Genomic DNA, 21,817 nt, shown 5'->3' with positions numbered 1-21,817 from the left:
CTCCATCATTTTCTTCGGTTTCATTGTCTGATGGAGTGGTCAGATCTGACATTGAGTAGAATTTTCCATCTGAGCCTGCGTATTCCGAACCATTGCCTCTCTCTTCACCCGGGATGGTGTCAGTAGTTATTATTATATTGTCCGCCCCTATACTAGTGATATTTACCTCACCATGTGACTCCCTTAGCATATGCTCTTCATCACTGCTGAGTAGATCAGTTTCCTCTCCCGGTTCAGGATGAGATACTGTAAACAAATTGTTATCAGGTAGCGGAGTTTTCTGCGGATCATGCTGAACTCCAGCCTTTGCTTGATCACTATGGATGTCCAAATTTGGCCCGCCGGCCTTAATCTTGCTGCCCTTTTTATTAAAAATTGCTGGGACGACTCGCTGTCGCACTGCCCCCTCTTATGAACCTTGGCTTAGCTGAGTTGTAGCTTTTTTTTTGGGCTGCAGGGAACTGGGAGTAGAGAAAGTTGCTGCTACATCTTGTTGTGTACTACTCACACCCGTAGAATGCACAGCATTACATACTGTCTCTAAAGATCCATCCATAACACCGGGTTGCACTATATTACTGGCCGTATTTGCTTCCGCACCCCCTTCTATTGAAACACCCACAGGGGCTGATGCAGCTGCAGCCCCCCGGTTCCTTGTGCCACCTCTCCCTTTCGGTGCCATTATAATTCTGAATATAGATATCAGTTTCTCTTTCCCGAAGACTTCCAGAAATTGGTCGTTTTTACTTTAGAGTGCGCAATAGAGCACCGTACAGGTAGCAAGCAGTAAACACCTGTAAAAAAAAAAAAGAGTGTAGCTGCAATTGTTTTTTCCCCCTCAGAGAGCTCACCGTTTCAATGTAATGTCATTTTCTTTGTCGAAATTATTCTTTTGCAGCGATGGTGTCCTGGCCGCAGCGCCTTATCTCACCCCACCCCTCACCAGCGGCTTTCTGCTGCTCTCCGTCCAAGAACCGACCGTTTGTGCACAGCTGCAGTGCGGTCAGAGGCTAATGGTCGGCCACTCCCCACTCGTTCCAGGAGCCGCCTCTCCCTCAGGCTGCTCAGCCGCTCCACCGGGCAGTTGACCCGAGCCGACCAGAGTCCAGAGCCGACACAGGAGCCAATGCTCTCCCTCAGCAAAAAAAGAACTCCTGCTTGACAAGCCCGAAAGACAGCGTCGACATCCACCGCAAGCCGGCGTTCCGTGGGCACAGAGGTAAAGGGAAAGTCTGCCAGGGGGAATTAGCAAGGAGTCACGCCGAACACAGCTTACAGCACTTCAACGGCCACAGTAGCGGCCGCCATCTTGCCCCCAACATAAATGTTAAAGAGTGTGGGGCTCAGCAAAGAGCCCTGCGGGACCCCACAAGGCAGTGTGAATGGTGCTGATTTAAAATTGCCCAGATTGGGTTCTATCGGACAAGAAGGAGGTAAGAAGAGAAAGAGCTGCTCCTCCGATTCCTATAGTTGTTAAACGCTAGTATTCAACAGGTGGAGCGCTTTGTTCTTTAGTGACGCCCAGTGTTCAACACCACCTGTGGAAGGAGCTGGCACATTAGAGAGAATGATACTATATGGTGTGGCTTCTCGCGGCAAGTTAAGAACTTTACTAGGGTCCACATTTCCACTCAGTGGCATTCCTAGGTCACGGTGCCCCTGACATTCCCTACTATGGGCAGCATTAGTAAGGGTAGTGTGTAAACTACTTGTGTTGGCGTTAGAGACTGGTACTATAATACTGTTACTAGTACCTGTCTTAGAGGAAGGTTTAGTTATGCTATACACTGATGCTGGTCTAAATTCAGTGGGAGCACCATTCTTGTCCTCTCTCTGCGTAGACACTGGGGGAGACAGGTGTTGCTCAATTTTGGACAGCCTCGTGTCTATTTCCGTCAGCTTAGATAGTAGGGGATCTAGCATGGCTACAATTTTTTCACCCAGTTTTGCTAGGATGGACTCTTCGGACTCCCTAAACATCTGTTTGGTGTTAATCGCGTCTTTATCCCTGTCTCCTACGGGGCAGGATTGCCTAATGATGAAGCAGCTTTCGAACCCCCTTCGCTAACTAGGCATTTCCCTCTTAATTTGTCCACCTTACTGACCTGTGATGTGTTTTGGGGCTGGCCACGCACCTTTTGTTTCTTTGATTGAGCCTCCCCCACCTTTTTCTGCTCGGATCTCTGGTGTCGTGTGAGAATCTTAGGAGGGGGAGAAGGATCAGGGGATATATTACTTGCACTTAAAAGAGGATCGCTTGTATGAGATGAATGCAGCTGAGCAGACGCCAAGGGCATACCATCAACAACTTGGTCGACAGCAAGTGGGAGACTAGATGAAGAGGCTCCAATCGAGGCTCTATGGGAACTAAAGAGAGTCTCCTTTCGGTGAGCTCAAACTCATGTATGAGATCAGCCTCTGCCCCTGTGAGAAAAGCATCCAGGGTGGCCACGACCCCTGAGCCACCAACTTCCTTACGATTAGACTTAGACATACTAGCTTTTAGAAATTAATACAAAAACACAGCAATATTACAATTCTATGAATGGATAATAGTGTAAATATGCAAATGCAGAGAGCTAACCATAAATCCTGTTACACAAGAGTCCACTGAAGAGGGGTGGCCCAGCCCTGCCTCCTCCTGGCTCTGACGGGCGCGGCTGGGCACGTTCCGTACCGCGGGGGCCCTTACGATTATTCATGCGCCGGCTTGGTGCGAACCTGCAGCAGACTCCTCCCACAAGACTGCACTGCCCCTTGGGACTAGTAGTCCTGTCCGGTGGCGATCTACAGTAACGTGGCAGCAAAGTATGGGGCAGAATCCGTGAGTGAAGCGGCATTGGCTACAGCGGTAGCATAAATGACACCTGCGAGGCAGAATAAAGTTCCAAGGCGTCCCGCGCCGCCGGAGCCCTTCCGATGATTGATTTATGCGCCGGCTTAGAGCGAACCTGCAGCAGACTCCTCCCGCAAGACCACACTGCCCCCTGGGATCAGTAGTCCTGTCTGGTGGCGCTCTGCGGTAACGTGGCAGCAAAGTGCAGGGCAGAATCCGGGAGTGAAGCGGCGTTGGCTACAGCGGTAGCATAAATGACACCTGCGGGGCAGAATAAAGTTCAAGGGCGTAAACAATATACTTTTCAAGCACACTTCATTGAACACTGGGGGAAAATGGATGCCGCTGAAATTCAGATGGTGGGCGACCTGTACAGGGATGGTTAATTTTCATCATATGACACTCTAGTGGAGGAGGGCCCCTCCCTTCTGGAACGTTTTTGCTGCATACTTCACTTGTGGGGGCGCTAGGTCAAAGCTGGGGTGACTTAACTCACGAACCACCTATTCACCTTACAATACAGTACCTATATGTCCTAGACCGAGGCAAACACCTGGTAGCCTAGCTGGCTGGCTCACTAAGATCGCATACAGCATTACCTCTTATGTCACTGCTCATCAGGTGGGAGGTAGATCTGGGCCAGTCATGTATGGATAAGGAATGGAATGCCGTGTTGGAGAGCTTCATCAATGTCCCCCGAAAATCTAAATTCCGGATGGTTCAACTATATGTTGTACATAGGGCCTATCTTACTCCTTCTAAAATAAATAGGTATTTCCAGCATGCAGACGCTGCCTGTCCTCCCGGCTGATGATTGCCAACCTTCTTCACATGCTTTGGGCCTGCCCCTGATTACAAATCTACTGGCGGCAATTGGTAAACCACTTGAGGCACTGCACTGACAGAACACTTGTGTTTAAACAGGAGGGTATGCATTGTAGAATTATATTGAAGGGAAAGAAATACAAAGTCACATCTAGATTCCAATATTTTTTGGACTACTGTTCGCCATTAAGACAAATCACTCGCAGATGGAAATCACCCGACTCTCCTCATATTACTGCCTGACTTCATTCACCAACTTTGCTCAGGCGGAAAGCACAGCTCTACATAGAGTGGACAACTTGGGGCTCCATAGTACCCTATTGGTACGTATTGGGATGCTTTAATGACCTCTTTACACACTGACCTACCTGCTGGCTCCATACCTCAAAGCATCCATCCTGGGAGAGGTGACAGGGCGGGGAGGGGGATCCTAACGCATTTCCCAACACAGCAGAACTCCTTAGGACACCACTATTAGCTGTCACCCACCCTGAATCAACACAACATCACAGCGGTAGTTGAAGACATGGAAGCCTAAACCCCTCTATGTAACAGTATATGAAGCACTGAATAATGTAGTGACAGTATTTGTTGATAAGACTGGTGTGCTTTAGTTAGTTGTATCATAAGCTCATGTTTGACTTATGCCTCTTTGAAGAAAATACTGTTTGGATCTATTATTGCAAGCATGTAATATAAGTGTTAATTGCCAGTACTTACTGGATAACACTTGTCACCTGTACTAATATGAGGCTACTAAATGTTACATCATTGTGCTGTGAATAACTTCCCGTTTATTGATATCATCGTGCACAACACTGTTAACTGGATACACTGTATTAGCAATGTATGTAATGAGATTTTCATTCTTTAATATAATGTAAAAACAATAAAACAGGTTTAAACCCAAAAAAGGATTGTAAAAAAAAAAGAAATTACAAATCTGCACACAATCTCATTGCAGTTAAGAAACACTGTGGATTGCACTCACTACAAACAAATAAACACAACTCAACTTATTTAACTGTTCTTAACCATTCTTAACTGTTTACAAATATAGTTTTCTACACAATCACTTCAAACACATGCATGTATATCTCTACAACAACACAACAAAAGAAAGTGATGTTTGGGAGAAGTTCCTATTGGAAGTACTTAAAAGCAGTTCATGAAAGGTTGTACAGCTGAATGATGCATGAGAAACTAGATACTGCAGAATTTTCCACCACTAGAGTACCCTTGGTAGAATGTTCATCAGCTGCTGTCATCAGAATGCTAGAAGCCTGTGAATATTTCAGTGAGATGATTACTCACTGTGCGAAATGCCACGATTGCTGCTGTAAAATTGTCTTATGTGGCTCCATTTTTCCTACAACTGTACCTGTGTGAAAGACTGTATAGGCGTGTGAGTACATGCATGAGTATCTGTATGGGTGTGTTTGTGACCCTTACATTAACTTAATAATAAATATATTCAGAACTCTGCAAGTATATTTCTTTTAACATATTACAATACAATATAAACCAAACAAATAACAAACCTTGCATAACTTAGTAAACTATTTACAAATACAGAAACACACTAACACGTTAACTTTTACAACCGAAAGTAGCACCATAGGAAAAGAAGAGAAGATTCCTAGAAATGTACAAGAAAAAAAGAGGTGCAAGGGAGGTGTAGATATGCTTTTGTGTATAAATGGGAGTGTAATAGTATCAGTATTATTTGCCAGGATTAAATCAATACAGTAGGACCCAACCTATATATTTGCAGTCTTGCTGTCTATTTACTTTACCTCCGCAAATATTGGGACAAATGAGTACTGGTCTTTCACCATGTTGAGCTTGGGTATATATTGTGAAATGTAGGAATGCTAGCTTGGTTTCTGACCCTGAGTTGTGCAGAATAGCCATGGGATCACATACATTGCTTTCTGAGAGAAGCAAGCTCTAACATCAAAAGTATCATCCACTCAGCTTTTGAAAGGGCTTAAAGGTACAGTTATGTATTTTCCTTTAGATGTGAAACACTATATAGAAATTTTGGGTGTAGAGACAGATTTGGAAGAAGCACTTGTTATTCTAGTGAATGGTATGCCCACGAAAAGAACAAAATATGGCAGGAACTAGTGGATGTAAATACTCTGAAGAAAGCTACGTTATATCTTAGCACGTGTACTATAAAGATGGCCATGCTCTCTAACATGGAAGTTGCATGATGAAAGAACTGCTGCCTACAAGTGGAAAGTTTGAAAACCTGCATAGAAGCAAATCAGAAGAAATACATCAGCATTACAGTATCCATTTACAGCAATTATGGGGATGCCATTTAACTCTATAAGATGAAACAAGCTAAAAGAACTCCAATACATGTCTAAAGAAATGGTTTCTCAAGTTGCTTCTTCGGAGTCGTCTTTGGAAAAAAGTATAAAACTATTAGAATCACGTTCTTAAAAAACAACTGTGCTTTTAACAAACATTTCAAAACTACCCCACAAAATCCTTCCAGTAGAAGTCACACATTTTCTGACTAACACTGACTTTCATCCTGGAGTCTTCTGGAGTTAATTCATACTTACTGACAAGGACCTCTTTTATAGTGGGAATCCTCAACCTCTTCCACCCTCTATAGAGCCAGCATGTTGTCCATCCCATCACCACGAATATGACTTCAAGGGCATTGCTAAAATCTGCCTAAGATATCCTCTGTACCACTACAGCTACGTATTGTGCCAAAATTATACTGTCTATTTGAAACCACTCCTTAAAGTCAGGCACCAGGTCTCTGAATCTATGAAGTCTTTCTTGTGCACTGGGCAAAGTAGTGGTGCTCACACCCTTGGAGCTTAACTCCAACACTCAGCCAGCATGACCTTTTCTCTCCTCTGCATCCAGCTGGCCTTGCCTGTCCTTGAGGTACTCAGAGAACTGGATTTGGAAGGAGATAGTACTTCCTGCACCATATCCAAAGAGACGTTTGTCTCTGGTGGACCCACTCTCTCCGCTCGCGACTTTACCCACTCATTTCCCCATTCCTCTCCCTCCTTCTGAAACCCGTTGCATTTTGGAGCCTTCATTTTGAGGTCAACTACAATCATGGTTCTCCTTTTTTAAGAGTCGTAAGTAGTCCTCCTGAAACTATTCTTGAGGTGCAGATTGCATTCTGTGCATGTCCTTCCAGGCTGTAAGTGCGAACTAGTACTCCAATTTGGACGTATAGGTGAGTAAATCAACATGTGAATTGTTTTATGGTTGTGTGACTGAGTGTTAAGTCACTGTCTGGCTAGATGAGTGATGGGTACATAAGTGGTTTTGTGAAAGTGTAACCGGATATGCAAGTGCCTGCCTGAATGTGTGAGCGTGTGCAAATTGCATACTATTAAATTACATACTGTAAGCAAACACCCAAATCTAGTTCTAAACACATTTCATTCATACTTGCCTAGTAAAATTACCAAACTTTCAGTATACCAATTTCTCTTTTCCCATCTACTATAGTCTCTAGAAGGTACACATTTTCTTTCAGCTTATATACACTCACAATGTTTTAACTAACTGTTTTAACTGTAATCAAATGAATGTGAGGGAGGCTCTTATGGCCTCCCCTGCAGCCCCAGGGACCGCTACCTTTCCCAGACTAATATGAAAGAAATCTAGTTCGGTTTAATGTAGTAATGGGGGGGCCTCATGGACCCTAGTCGAGGAACACAAACCCCCCACAACTCCCCTGGGCCGAATTGATTTTTTTTAAAATGGGAATAGCCCATTCCCTGCCCTTGGGGCCGCCACCTCCCCGGGGCAGTCTGTAATACAAGAACGAAGGCGCAGCCCCCCCCCCTCACAAGTAGCCATAGATCGCCTTGGGGACCGCCACCTCCCAGGACCAGCTCCTGCTATGTCCCAGGGTGCCTACGGCCAGGACAGAGCTTTTTGCTGTGGCTTAGCAGGAGCTTTACCGCTCCCGCCAATTCACAGCAAATGCACTGCTTTCAGCAAGCGAGAGCTCAGAAATGCTCTTGCTTGCCGGAAGCGGAGCAGAATTGATTGCTTTCAGACACAGGGAGCTGCATGTTCAGCAGCTCTCTGTCTGAAAGCACTGAAAAATAGCCAGGATATGAGGTCCCCGGGGCGAATTCGACCCTTGGATTGGAGCTGTGCAGCCCCCTCCTCCATTTGAAATAGCCTGGCACCGGGGGACAGGGTCCCCAGTGCCGAAATCGGCCAGCCCGAGGGAAGTTGCTGGAGGCCCTGCCCCCTTTCTTAACCACTCTCTAAAGGGGCCTCCTGGTGCACAACATGTCTGGATGAAGTCACCTTGGCTGGTGAGGGTGTTTGGGGGCCAACAACCTCCAGTGAATCCCACACAGCGGGATTTCGGAGAGGTCTTTAGAGGCCCTTTGTCAACCACTTTATAAACACGCCTCCTGGCACACTACTGGTTGGGAAATGAAGTTCCCTTGGATGGTGAGGGTCCTAGGGAGCCAAGAACCCCTCTTGTTCCGTCCAGTAAGTGCCACACAGCTGGATTGCTGAGAGGACGTTGGTGCCCACTCTCTTTGCCCATCACTCTACAAACACGCCTCCTGGTGCACTGCTGGTTGGGGATGAAGTCTCCTTAGATGCTGAGGGTCTTTGGGGGCCAAGAACTCCTCATGTTACTTCCAGCTGGATTGCTGAGAGGTGGTCGGAGGCCCGCCCCCTTTCTCCACCACTCCGCAAACGTGCCTAGTAGTTTAAAAACCATAGAAATTCACTTTAAAAAACTCAAGGTTACAGGGGCGTTTAAGTTAGGAAATGAAATTTAGGAAAACCTTAGAAATTTAGCAGTTATTGTTACCAGAGCTAACTATAACTTACGCTGGCACAATGCACTGCTTATGACCTCACAAATGACATCACTTATGACATGGTTAGGGACATCACTAATGAGAGCTCAAATTACATCACTGATGACATCATCAACAGAACCACTCACACCCTCATACAGCCATTTACAGACCCATACAAGTAATTACACAACTACTCACTCCTTCATAGAGCCACTCAAGTACCCACCTATTCACTCACTCACTCATACACTCACACAACCACTCACTCACCTATTCAGCTACTCACATACTCCGTATTGGGTGTTGTTAGGGGTTAGCCCTAAGCTAAATGGGAAACATATTGCATGTTTACTGTATGAAGTCTATCTCTTAATAGTAGATAGGCCTACTTAGAAAGTTAAATGCGTTTAATGAATATTGCACAAAAAAATACTGTTAGTAAATATGGAAAAGACTAAGGTACTGAGCTTTGGTAAAAGAACAATAAGGTTTAGTTGGGTCTTGGTTCCCACGAAACTGGAAAAGGTAAATGAATACAAATGCTCTGGGATGTGGTTTGAGAACATTTTGAAGTGTCATACTCACTTAGATAGATGCACTAAGAGTAAGGTCTCTTGCTTCAGTCAGTGGATTGAAAAAGAATAACAGACTATGGAGATATGTCTGACAGATTGGTTTTAAAAGCTTACGCAGCCATGAAATCACCACAGTTTCAATATGGTGCAGAATTGCTATATTTGAGTGGTATAAATAGGTGGGACGTCGAAGAGGGGAAATATTTGAAAAATCTATAATTATTGCCCACAATTTCAATGGTTCAGGCAGTAAGACTGGAAACCGTAATGATTTCATGGGTTATAATGGCATGTATGGCGCTATTAAGATTCTGGCAATGCCTGGGCTGTGGGTAAGCGGTACAAAAGGGGGTGGTGATGGACGGAGCATCTGAATCAATCAAACACTCACACCCAGTCAAAAGATCTGGGTTTAATCCATCACCGTTCTTTAGCCCACTCTGCCACCCCATTTCAGACATGGCTATATGCAAATCAGTCTGACCCTGTGCCTCATGGGAACAGTCCAGCCCGAACTGCCGAGCCATGTCTTCCGTGGACTGGAAACAAGCTTCCGAGGACCGGTTTCTGGCATTCCAGCCGTCTTCAGCCCGGCTTGCTTGAATCCAGTGGCAAAGTGAGCAAGGGACTCACGTCTGAGCATACCCTGCCACACTTATGGCGGCCAAAAGCGGTACAAAAGGGGGTGGGTAAGAGCACAAAATATCACAGTGGTGTAGAAATGAGATTTTGCAGAGTGAGCTGAAGTGGGCAAAGGGGACAAGAGAAACCATAACTAAAGCTTGTAGAGTTATGAGGATCAAGTTGTGCCCACATAATTTACAAATCGAGATAGATAAGAGGGAACTCGGGGCTCAAGGGAGAGAAATCTCTCGCGAACTCGATCAACAATATCTCATGAAGAAAAAATGTGCATGCTTCATGGCTAATGCATGGCAAAATGAACAGAATTTCCCATATATTGATGTACTCCCTTGCCATTGGATTAGAAGCAAACTATTAAGGTTAAGAATTTATAATAATCCCTGTTATGCTAATGACTTGGCGAAAAGAGCTATGATTGATCCCAAAGGGAAGTGCATTGGTAACCTGGGCACCACATGCAACATATTACACATTTTATTGGACTGCCGCAAGGTCTTGGATATAAAGGAATAGTTTTTTTGCCCAATTTTTAAAAAGTACAGTTTCAAAAATCGGTCACAAGCGGTAGTTCTTTTAACCAAAATGAATAATTTGGATACATGTGCCATTGGGAAGTTCATTCAATTGAGGTTTTTTTTCATAGATATTTGACACATGGCATTTTAAATAGAAAGGTGGAACAACTAATAAATTGTATATGTATGTTTTTAAAGCTAGATTTTATTAAGACTAATTGGTCCAAATAAACTTTTGTCTGAACTGAACTACTCGCATACCCACTTCTTCACCTATACAGCCACTCACACCTACCCACTCACTCACCTATACAAGCCCTCACTCACACAATCACTAACATAACCATTCACACATCCATACAAGCACTTACACATCCGGACACTCACCCATGCATCCATTCACCCAAATACTTACTCTACAATACAGCTACTCGCACACCAGCTCACTTAACCAAACAACCACTCACTCACTCATACAGCCATTCAGACACCCACTCACTCACCCCTACAATCACTTACACACCCACTCACACAGTCACTCAATCACCCATACAGCAACTGACACACCCACTCACCAATACAGTCACTCTCTCACCCACACAGCTACTCACACACCTACTTATACATCCTCTCACACAACCACGTATACACCCACTCACACACCCACTCACACATCCACTCACACACCCACTCACAAACCCATGTTAAAACTCAGACACCCACACACACAGTAACACAGCCACTCACATAATATGTGTTAGAAAACATATCACTCATTTGTAGTACAGACAATATACTATTTTGACTTTTGTAGTACCTTGATATATATGTTTAACACAAGCTTTTAGAAAACTCAGTGGATGATGTCATCAGTGATATAATCAGTGATGTCATTTGAGATGTCCTCAGTGATGTCGGTGACCATGCCATGAGTGATGTTATATGTGAGGTCACAGTCGGTGCATTGCAGGGGAGTAAGTTATAGTTAGCTCCGTTATCTATAACTGCTGAATTTCCTATGGTTTTGTACAAGTGAATTATGAGTCTGACTATAACCTGCCTGTAACCTTTGTTTTTTTCCAGTGAATATTTATAGGAGTTGGCCCTTTCTGTAGGTTCATCCCCTAACTTTTTGCCTCGATTTGTTTTTGTTAGCCTTAGGACTGTATGTATTTTACCATTGCTAAAGTACTTGTGATCTTTGCTTAAAACATGTTAGATTGTCTTATACCAAATTGGCATATTTAATTTTACTTGCAAATTCCTTGTAAAATACCACTATATGTGCCCAGGCCTAAATATTAAATGCTACTAGTGGGCCTGCAGCATTAGTTGTGCCACCCACAGAAGTAGCTCTTAAAACATATATCTGGCCTGCCATTGCAGAACCTGTGTGTGCAGTTTCAACTGCCATTTTGACCTGGCAAAGTAAACCTTTTGCCACACCCAAACCTTCTTTTTTAATACATATAAGTTACCCCTAAGGTAGGCTCTGGACAGCAAGGTGCAGTGAATTTGGAAAGGTGGACATGCACTTTTAAGTTTTACATGTCCTGGTAGTGAAAAATGTTTATATTCGTTTTTCACTACTGCAAGACCTATTTCTCCCATAGGATAAAATTGGAGTTTCATTGGAGTTTGGTGTCTCTGGAATCGTAATTTAAAAACCTAACTTATCTTTGTCGGATTATAATTAGCAATTTTAAAAATGCCACTATTAGAAATTGCATGCTCGTTTGCCCAGCTGCATGGTTGATGATGGACGGTCGATAAGAAGCCCCGCAAAATGAAACATTGGTTTAACGCTCATCTGCAATGGAACTGAACGCTCTGAGAACGTGAAATTGAAAGAGTAAAAAAAGAAGGCACTTTCAAGGAGGAGTGCAAGCCTTTATTTAAAACGAACAAGAGAAATACATCGGAAATATGCAATGAAACACAGATGAAAATATTCAGTTAACGCGAGCAACAAAAAGATTGTGCATCACAAGAGTGAGTAAAGTTAATGAATATCAGATTACACCGTGGTTCAGCCCTGATGAAAATCCCTGACTTCAAGAAGGGATTGGAAACGTGTCGGCCTTTTTCCTTTTTCGCCTACGAGGAAACCGTATTAAGTGGAACTCTTGTGAGGGTGCAATAACATAAAAACACACCCCTAGAGAGAATCTAAAGAATATCTAATTCCCCGTAGCGAGTCTGTTTGTGTACTTTACAAAAGAATGAAGGGTGAATAACCCTCGCACAGGCAGGCAGACGTTTTATAATATTGACTGGTGTAATTATTGTTGAATCTACAAAAGAATCTATGCAATGATATGCTTTACCGTATTGACATGTTTCTAATGTTTTTTTCATTATTGTTTGCACAAATTGTTCTGAAGAATGAGATGAGTATCCCTGAATGCACTTAAAATGTATAACTGTTGCCGAAAGGAAATTGTAATATACACAAATGTTAAAGTGAGGTACAATAACTGTATGTATTGTATTTGAAATCTGCTAAATAAATAAGCAGTAATGAGAATTGAAGGCCAGGTAATTTTTATTTGATACAAGTTTAGTACGTCCTACCAGGCCCCCGAAACTGATGTGAACCCTAAGAATTAAAACTATTAGAAATGTTGGCATTTTCTTGGCTTAGCCATTTGGTGCCTGCAGCCTGTCTCTAGGCCACATGAGAAGGTGTGGGTGACATTTGGACTTTGTGTATTCCTCCTAGACAGCCACACACAATGGGAGCTTAGGTGTGACTGGATGGGCCATCACTGGCAGGATCGGAGTAAGGAACTGGGCACATCCCCACTTACACTTGAATAGGCTGTTCCTGTCTCCATGCAAAGGGCTGCATTCCCCCTGTATTTAGTCTGGAGCCAAGGCAGGGAAGAAGTTCATCTGTGCACTTCAAAGGCATGCCTCTAGAAGCTTCTTCCCACTTCAAAGATACCACTCTGTATAAAAGTAGGGCCTCAGACGCCAACTCTTCAGTACACTTTTAGACCTGTGGATTCTCTGCCAGGAAGAAGGACTGCTGTGCTGCTACAAGGACTACTACTGTGCTGTACTGTTGCTCTTAATTAACTAGTGCCCGGCTGTGCTGTTCTGCTTTCCTATTACCTGGGGACTAAGACCTGGACCGTCAACTTAATCTGGAACCCAGGACCCCAGGGTGACTCCAAGGGCTAGTCTTCTGGCCTCCTGATTTGAGCCTCAGGGACATAAACGGTTCCCCCACCAGCTCCTGGACCCACCGCAGCGAGGTCCTGATCCCTAAGTGGTGCCTTTCAGGTCCTGGACCCTTAGTTTGGCTTACAAGCTCTTGAAAGCAAGCTTTGCGACTGTGACTGTGAGCAGGTCCGTTTTCACTGGAACCACGCTACTTGCACCAAAATTCTGCACAAGCCGCTACCAGCCTGTGTCTTCGCGCAGCAAACATTGTTCACCCACGGAGGACTGCCACTGTGAAAACCAGCCTAGTTGGGGGATGTCCGGCATGCTCTTCATGCCGTGCCAATCCCCACCTACAACACTCTCCTATGCTCCCTATGACCCTCTTTAATGCAAACATGACTCTTGGTACGAAACTTGAGAATGCAAAACTTCAGCTGGACTGATCTGGGACTGTATTCGACCTGCGCTCCATTGCAGTCGGCCTGGATGTTTGACTTTGACATGGTCCAGCATGCCCAGATAGCCTTGTTTTGAGCTTTCTGCTTTTAGGTACTATTTTACAGTTTATGCTTTAAAAAATCATACTACCGGTTCTACTCATTGGATTTTCGTTGTTTTGGTCTTGTTTTATTTATTAAATTCAGGTCTATTTTTCTAACCTGGTATAGCACAGCTACAACTGCACTGTTTCCTTTTGTGTGGGATAGTCCAGTTTAAATCTTAATTATTTGTCCATAAAGCAGTTTGATCTTCCTCTCCTTCATTTCTTGTGTCAAAATTTAAGTTGTAGATTCCATCTCATTCCTTATTTCCTCAGCTAGACTATAGAAAACCTTACTGGTTCATCTTAATGCCCGGACGACTTTGTTTATTAGGTTGACTCTACCACATAGTGCAAGCTGTCTGGTTGCAAAAGACCTATTGAGGGGCCAGGCTGAAAAATTGGCTTAATTCTGTACGGGAAAGGATCTTGGTGCGCACCAACCATTCCCCTTAAACTGCTCCAGGTATGCTTTTTTTTTAAAAAGCATTATGAGGTCAAAAATAGTGTTAGGCACACACTATGAAAATAGAGCTTTATTTATACAACCAGGATGTGTTAAAAAAATTAGAATCCCTATTGTCATAAAAGTTGAAATAGAGTTCCAATCAAAAAATTAGAAATCCAGTAAACAAGTTCAGATTATTTTAGCACTTCTTCAGGGGAAAAGTGATTGTAAAGTAGAAACAATAGGAAGATAAAGGGAGGGTTTTGAATAGAACATCATGATTAGGGGATAGGAAGTAGCCTTACGGCTAGAGCAGTCGACCTCTGACCTGGGGAACTGGTTTAGAGTCTCGGCAACGACGCTACACATCCTGGGATTCTGGACAAATCACTTAATCCCCCCGTGTCTAACAAAAATGTATGTGTTCATCTGTAACAAAACTAGTGCTCATGTAAAGCTCTCTGATACCCGATGCCTCGAGTCTAGTTCGCCCTATATAAAACAAAACAAAAAATACTTTTTTAATTATAGAAATATGACGGATAATCATTAGTAAATAGGAATCCACATAAGGGAGAGAGCTATATGTTTTTATGCTTTCACATGTCCTGGTTGCAAGCCAGGGTATCTGCTCTGTAAAGGTTTACCTACTAATGGGGTTAGCTGGATGTGGTTCGCTATCATCTAGAGCAACATTAGAGTCTTGACATTTTCAGTGGAGCACTTAATTTCAGTATTTATGAGAATAACGTTTCTTATCTTTTTTACGCAAAAACTTGGTTGTATGAATACATTTCTAATTTCATGGTTTATTGAACAATTTTATTTTTTTATGTATACCTCAGAGCTGTCTTTTTTTTTTTCAAGAATTTACAAGAGCTTACTGCCCAACCATTAATTACCATTGGTTAACCTTTATTATCACTCTCATTTGCATGATTATTATTCGATGGCATCCCTTGTCCAAGCTTTTCCATTTTGTGTTTATTCCTCTCTTGGAATCTAGCCCCTTTGCCATCTTTTGGATTTAGTGACTTCTATCTTTCCACTGCTCACCTGCAGGGAACTACTTTGTACTTTTTGCTTAAGCACTCCTTGAGGGTACATGTGTTTTCCAGCTCTCTACCAGTTTTCTTTTTCACCGGCCCAATACCCACCTCCGAGCTCCCTGTTTCTGTCTTTTTCATGTTTCTGTCTCCCTCGTGTTTCAAGCTCTCTCTTGTGTGCTTCTTCCCCTACCATCCCTGTTGATTTTTGGCTTATGCGCTTTTTTCTCGCTACTGTGCTACTCTCCCTCGTGGGCTGATATTGCACGCCTCTATCAACTGCCCCGTTGTTTTCCCCCCTTCCCACCATCTTTTACTTTTTAAATTTGGGGGGAGGGGGGAAGTAGGAGGGAGGAAATCAGGTGACAAATTGATGCCAGCTCCTCTGATATAAAACGCTTTCACACTAATATTTTTTAATTTTTATTTATTTACAGAAACTTCTTGGACTGGTGAAACAAAAAGTGCATTGGCGCAGGCGTGTCATTTTGTAGGTGCACTTGCTTAATGACACGTTTGCACACATATCATCATGCATGCGTGTGCCTAGAAAATGGCGTGTAGCATCATTGAGCCTTTTTATTTAGTTATTTTGTTTATTTGTTTATTTTATACTTTTGGCCATGCTGCAGAGCATCTTGCCAATGCTGTACAGCATCTCCAAAAGGCCTAGGCAAAGCAGTATGTCCCAAAGGCGAGACGTATTAGGTTTGCAATTGCTTGTTTTTCTAAAACAGTTAACGTCTGGTTTCATGCTTTGTAGTCTTGACTCTCCTAATAGCATGTGTGTGATGGTCCTACTGAACCAGAATGCTTTGAAATTTGTGCTCTTAACAAATAAGCCAAAACAAAACAATTATTTGATGTAACTGCTTAAGTCGCTTTTTACAATTTAGAAACTACAGCAGTTGGAAGTAATTTACTGATATGAAAACTGGGTTTTTATCTAAGAACACATTGTTATTATCTAACAAAATGTAACTTTCTACTGTTGACCAAGGTAATTTATAAATTATAATCCGGGTATAGGTGTCGGAAATCATCATTCTAATTTCCAATCCATTCTTTGATAGCCATGTTAGATTAACAGTAATTCATCATTATTTACTATATTTTGCACTGTATTTCATCCAGAAGAGATCATTTTTAATGTAGTTCACAATCACTTTTGTTTTTTTACAAGCTGCAAGGCAAACCGATACGTCAGCACCTCCAACAACAAGCAAATCGTCCTCCTCTGTAGGCAATTTCTACCATCTCCCTTCATATCTGAAACTCTATGATGTGTTGAAAGCAACTTATGCCAACTATAAGGTACTCTGATAGAGAAATTTCACTAAATTAACTGTGGTGACTGGCATTGTGTTTTATGCTAGCATTGTGGGGTTCGAATTCAGTGTTACCTTGAGTGATAATGGTTAGTTGAATGGTTAATGCGTTTTTTATAGAGAGGCTGAGTTTTCGATATAGTACAAGAGGTTAATAAAGGATAGGGAATCTTTTTAGCACATAATGATAGTCAAATTTTGACCTTTTTTTGTTTGTCATTCGCCTTGGGTTTAGTGGGAAAATAAATTATGAACATGTGCCAGAGCGAATTCAAATAATGCACTCTGTTTTTACACACAAGTAATATACCAATATTACAAATACATACCTAGGAACACATTTCTTCAAGCATATAAAGTTTAAATCTGTAAAAAGTTGAGAGATAAAGGGATTGTTGTAAGAATGGGTGTAGACTGTCTTTTAGAGATAGCATAGCAGACTGTAAATGCAACTGTGCTGGTTTTCTGCTCAGTCATGAAGTCAATAATAAATTGAATTCAGGTCAAAGGAGCGTTCGGTATTGGTAAGCTGGGGTGTTTTAACTGCCTGAGTAGAAGTTTGAAAAATGTGATGGTACTTGTGTTAGTCTTACCAATAGTGTTGATTGCAAGATTTCAACTCTTCAAAAGTTTGTTCTTAGACCATTGTCTGCTAACTTCCTTAGCAGAGTCCATATGTGGTTTAGAAAGCTAACAGCCAATATACGAGTTAACCTGATAAAGATACGATATATGCAAAATTGTATGTTTTTTATTATAAGTAAATTCAAACTTGCCGCATGTAATGCTGTTGATCACTTGCTGCGCACGCTCTAGCTATCTAGTGTTGGGCGCAGATACTGCAAGTTTCTTTTTTGTTTGAAGAAGAAGAAAAGGTTTTGAGATGACTCTTGATACTTCCCTTGAACCCGCAGTGCACCCAGACATAGACTCCACTTTAGAGGCCTTTGGATTTGGACGTATATTCGAATGCTCCAGTATAGACGGTTTACAGAAGCTAAGAAACTAAAGCACTTCCACATCAACATACAGGACAGATAACTACCACAGGCAAGATCTTCGTGCTTCCGGTGACCACTTCAGCAGATACTGTGCAACAGCCGAATTACATCAAAAAGCCTGTGGCTAGATCATATGAGAATGACTAGTGTGGGTAAAGTTACGGATGACATGGTATTCAGATTTTTCCCAGCTGCAATAGTAAGTTCCTTCTGTAACATTTACTTCTCCAGCCATTTGCACCCCATCTCATACTCATTCAGAACTATGGATAAAACAGCTTGCAACTTTCTTTGTTAGTAAAATCACAACCATTCAAGCCTCTCTTTCCTACTCCCGCCCACAGTTGGTTTCGAGTCCTTCATCCCCCTCTTCTCTTATGGAGGGTCAAGGCCCTTTTCTTTCAGATTTTCCCCATCTGTGTCTTAATACTTCTCTCAAGCTTCTGTCAGGTTTGAAATCTGGCTCTCCACTTGATCCGTGCCCGGCTAAACACCTGGGGAAGGTGGCACCCGCCTTAAATGCCTTGCTGAACCCCCTTCTGAATTCCTCCCTGTCTACAGGTGTGGTTCTGCAGGCATGGAAGCACGCCATGATCCTACCACTGATCAAGAAACCTACCTTAGACCCCCTTATCCATGCCAACTACAGGCCTATCTCCCTTCTCCCTGCTCTGGCGAACGTGGCCGAGAGATTCGTGCATCGGACGATTTCCAGTTTCATCGAAGGAAACGACCTGCTGCACGCAACGCAATCCGGTTTCCGTGCTAATTTTAGCACAGAGTCGGCTCTACTCGAGGTCACTGATGCCATCAGGGAAGTACTTGACTCTGGGGGAAGAGCCATGTTTGTAATGCTTGATTTGTCGGCGGCTTTCGACACCGTTCCTCACGATCGCCTCCTTGCAAGACTCTGGGAGTGCAGCCTTCGAGGAACGGTATGGAACTGGCTTAAATAATTTCTGGCCGACCGCCGGCAAACGATCTGGGCGCCCCCTTTCTCCGTTGATATGGCTCCGCTAGAGGTGGGGGTCCCTCAGGGTTCCATTCTCAGCCCCATGCTTTTTAACATCTTTATGGCCCCTCTGGCGGTAGTCGCGGAGTCCTTTGGCGCCCAGTCCGTATCCTACGCCGATGACACCCAGCTCCTATTCGCTTGTGATAGGGGCGGGTCATTCGACGGCATACAGTTCAGGGATTGCCTTGGTGCGGTCTTTGAGTGGTTTAGGTGCAATGGCTTAAAGTGCAATTCCGATAAGTCGGAACTGCTCTTCTTTGGATGCGCCCTTGAACCTGACTGGAAATCTTGGTGGCCACAAGATATGTTTCCCCCTGACAATGTGTCTCTCAAGGTTAAGAACTTGGGAGTGATTGTGGACAATGAACTGTCCTTTGGGCCGCATATTTCGTGCCTTTCAGGTAAATGCTTCGGCATTTTACGGATGCTGAGAAAATTTCTTCCCTTAGTGTCTCTTCAGCATAGGAAGATAACTGTTCAGGCCTTGATCGGATCTCGACTGGACTACGCAAACGTTCTTTTCTTGGGTCTACCAAAATATCTTTTGACCCGCTTACAAGTAGTCCAGAACTCGGCAGCCCGTGCTATCTATGGACTCCCGAGAAGAGCAGGTGCCACTGTCCTACTGAACACCCTACACTGGTTACCGATCGCAAAGAGAATTCTTTTCAAAAGCCTGACATTTGCTTTCAAAGCTTTACATGGCACTGGCCCCAAGTACATAAGGAAACGTCTTTCCCGATATGTACCTAGCAGGACCTTGAGGTCATCCTGCTTATCCAAGATGACAGTCCCGGCCATTAGGCGTGCAAGAATGGGAGGTTGGTCGTTCCGCTACCTAGCTCCGAAGGCTTGGAACGAACTACCACTTTCCCTAAGACAGGCTCCCAGTCTTCTTGCTTTTAGGAAAGACCTTAAAACGTGGCTTTTTAATAAATAGTTCTTTTCCTTCTCTTTGTCTGCATTTTAGTTGTTATGTTGTTGTTTTCACTTGCTGATATTCTTCGCCAAAGCGCCGGGATGCTCCTCGGGGTAGCCGAGCGCTATAGAAGAAATAAATTAACATAACATAACATTTGTCTCCTAAGAGACCAAGACCAGTTTGCCTATTTGACTTGTAAAGCTGTTTGGTGCAAAAATCATTGAAGGAATCAAAGGTGGGCACATTTAAGGATACAGTGCTGCGGATCTCCTGAGTCACTGTCCGGACAGGGCCATGAAGAAGTTGCATGGACTTACCCAGATGGCAAAAGAGTGCCTTTGATAGTAATTGGATCCATGGGGAATGGAATCTGCAAAACGTGTCTTCTTACTTCTCCGACTTCAGAGAACAATGTTCTCCCCAGGCCTTCCAGGAAACCCACATCCAGAATGAGAATTATACGTAGGGTTTCACATACTCCAACCCAAGGGGATCTTCCTTTGTGCTTTAACCTCAAAGCCTCGACTCCAGTGCACCTAAAGAGCCATGACTGAAGCCCTGAACTGCCTACAAAAAGGCCCCAACAGCACTCCCGCTGTTCCTAATATATCTGGTCTCTGAAAGGCAACTTCGGCACCGAAAACGCCCGAGTCTATATGCCAAGATACTCAGCCTCCGCAGGAGTCTGCTTAGCTCATCTCAAACCAAGATCACCTCTAAGCTACCCTTAAAGGCTGCATAGAGCTTGACTGACTTCCATCCTACTGGTACTGAAGACTAAGGGGGGATCAACTTGATGTATGGCAAAGTAGGATTTATATTAATCCTGCCTCTGGTCACATCCTTGAATATCCTCTTTCATCATATATAAGCCCTATGCCAAAAAACACCATGCTACCTTTGTGAAGACAATTTTAGAGGAACTCTGGTCGTCCAGTTTTAAAGAAGAAGACCCACCCCAGCATCCATCACCATTACCTGCATCTTCCCAATCCCCATTTCAGATGTATCCATGCAAATTGGAATGAGGAGTCCCCTGAAGAATAATCAAACCTTCTGAAGATCCTGTGCCTACGAATGACGGGGACAACCTGGTACGTTCATAACACACACTCTCCGTATAACCCATCCTTGGATCTATATCTCCTAAAACCAACCCCATCCGACGACACTGTGCGAATAGCAGAAGGTCACCCAACAAGTGACAGACCATCATAAAGTTAAACTTTATGTAGAGGAAGAGTATTTCTTCACTGCTCAAGAAGCCAACGTTAGATCCTGCCTGTCTCTCCAACTACAGGCCTATCTCTCTGCTCCCATTTCCTATTAAGATCATGGAAAAATGGGTGACCCGCTCGCTCTCTGGCTTTCTTGAAAACATCGGTTGGTTTGACGAGGCACAGTTTGGCTTCCGCCCCGGGCATGGGACGGAGTCAGCACTGGTTACCGTACTGGACAACCTCCGGACGCGTGTCGACACTGGACGGGCAGCCTTTTTAGTGCTGCTCGACATGTCGGCCGCGTTCGATACGGTTTGCCATCAAACCCTCATCAGAAGACTGGAGGAGTGCGGGGTCACAGGTAGCGCAAGAGATTGGTTGGCTTCTTATCTGGGTAGCCGGCAACAGCTGGTCTCGCTTCCTCCTTTCCGCTCTGAGCCTCGGAAAGTGGGACAGGGGGTTCCACAGGGCTCGGCCATCAGCCCGATACTTTTCAATCTGTATCTTCGCCCCCTAGTCCAGCTTATTAAATCCTTCGGTGTCTCGGTTTTTAACTACGCCGATGACACCCAGCTGGTCTTTTCTCTGGAAGGTAATAACGCGGTCTCACTGGAAACTTTCCATCGCTGCATGGCAGCTACAGCAGATTGGCTTCGAGCCAACTCCCTCCAATTTAACAGCTCTAAGACGGAGGTGCTCCACTGCTCCAGTGACCGAATTCCGCGGGCTCTTCCAGAGAACTTCTGGCCCACTGCTTTCCCGGAACCAGTAGCGGCGGCGGAATCAGCCCGCAACTTGGGGGTTATTTTTGGCCCGAACCTACAGCTCGACCTGCACGTAAACAAAACTATCTCTACGTGCATGATGTTGTTACGCATGTTGCGTAAAGTTCTGCCCCTT

The 21,817-nt window shown here is 43.9% G+C and overlaps 1 protein-coding gene across 2 annotated transcripts in view; it reads left to right on the top strand.

Moving 5' to 3' along the window:
* HTT (huntingtin) overlaps positions 1-21,817 on the top strand; it is a 2,178,328-nt gene that overhangs the window by 930,678 nt on the left and 1,225,833 nt on the right. For both annotated transcript variants that reach the window (XM_086964158.1, XM_086964157.1), the window contains one exon: positions 16,615-16,745. In XM_086964158.1, coding sequence (XP_086820284.1) covers positions 16,615-16,745 — 131 coding nt within the window. The remainder of the gene's footprint in view (positions 1-16,614; positions 16,746-21,817) is intronic.

This window comes from Lissotriton vulgaris, chromosome 3_2, assembly GCF_964263255.1.
Source record: "Lissotriton vulgaris chromosome 3_2, aLisVul1.2, whole genome shotgun sequence".
NCBI lineage: Eukaryota > Metazoa > Chordata > Amphibia > Caudata > Salamandridae > Lissotriton > Lissotriton vulgaris.
The sequence above is the reverse complement of the archived record's forward strand: the minus strand, read 5'-3'. Positions and strand labels throughout refer to the sequence as shown.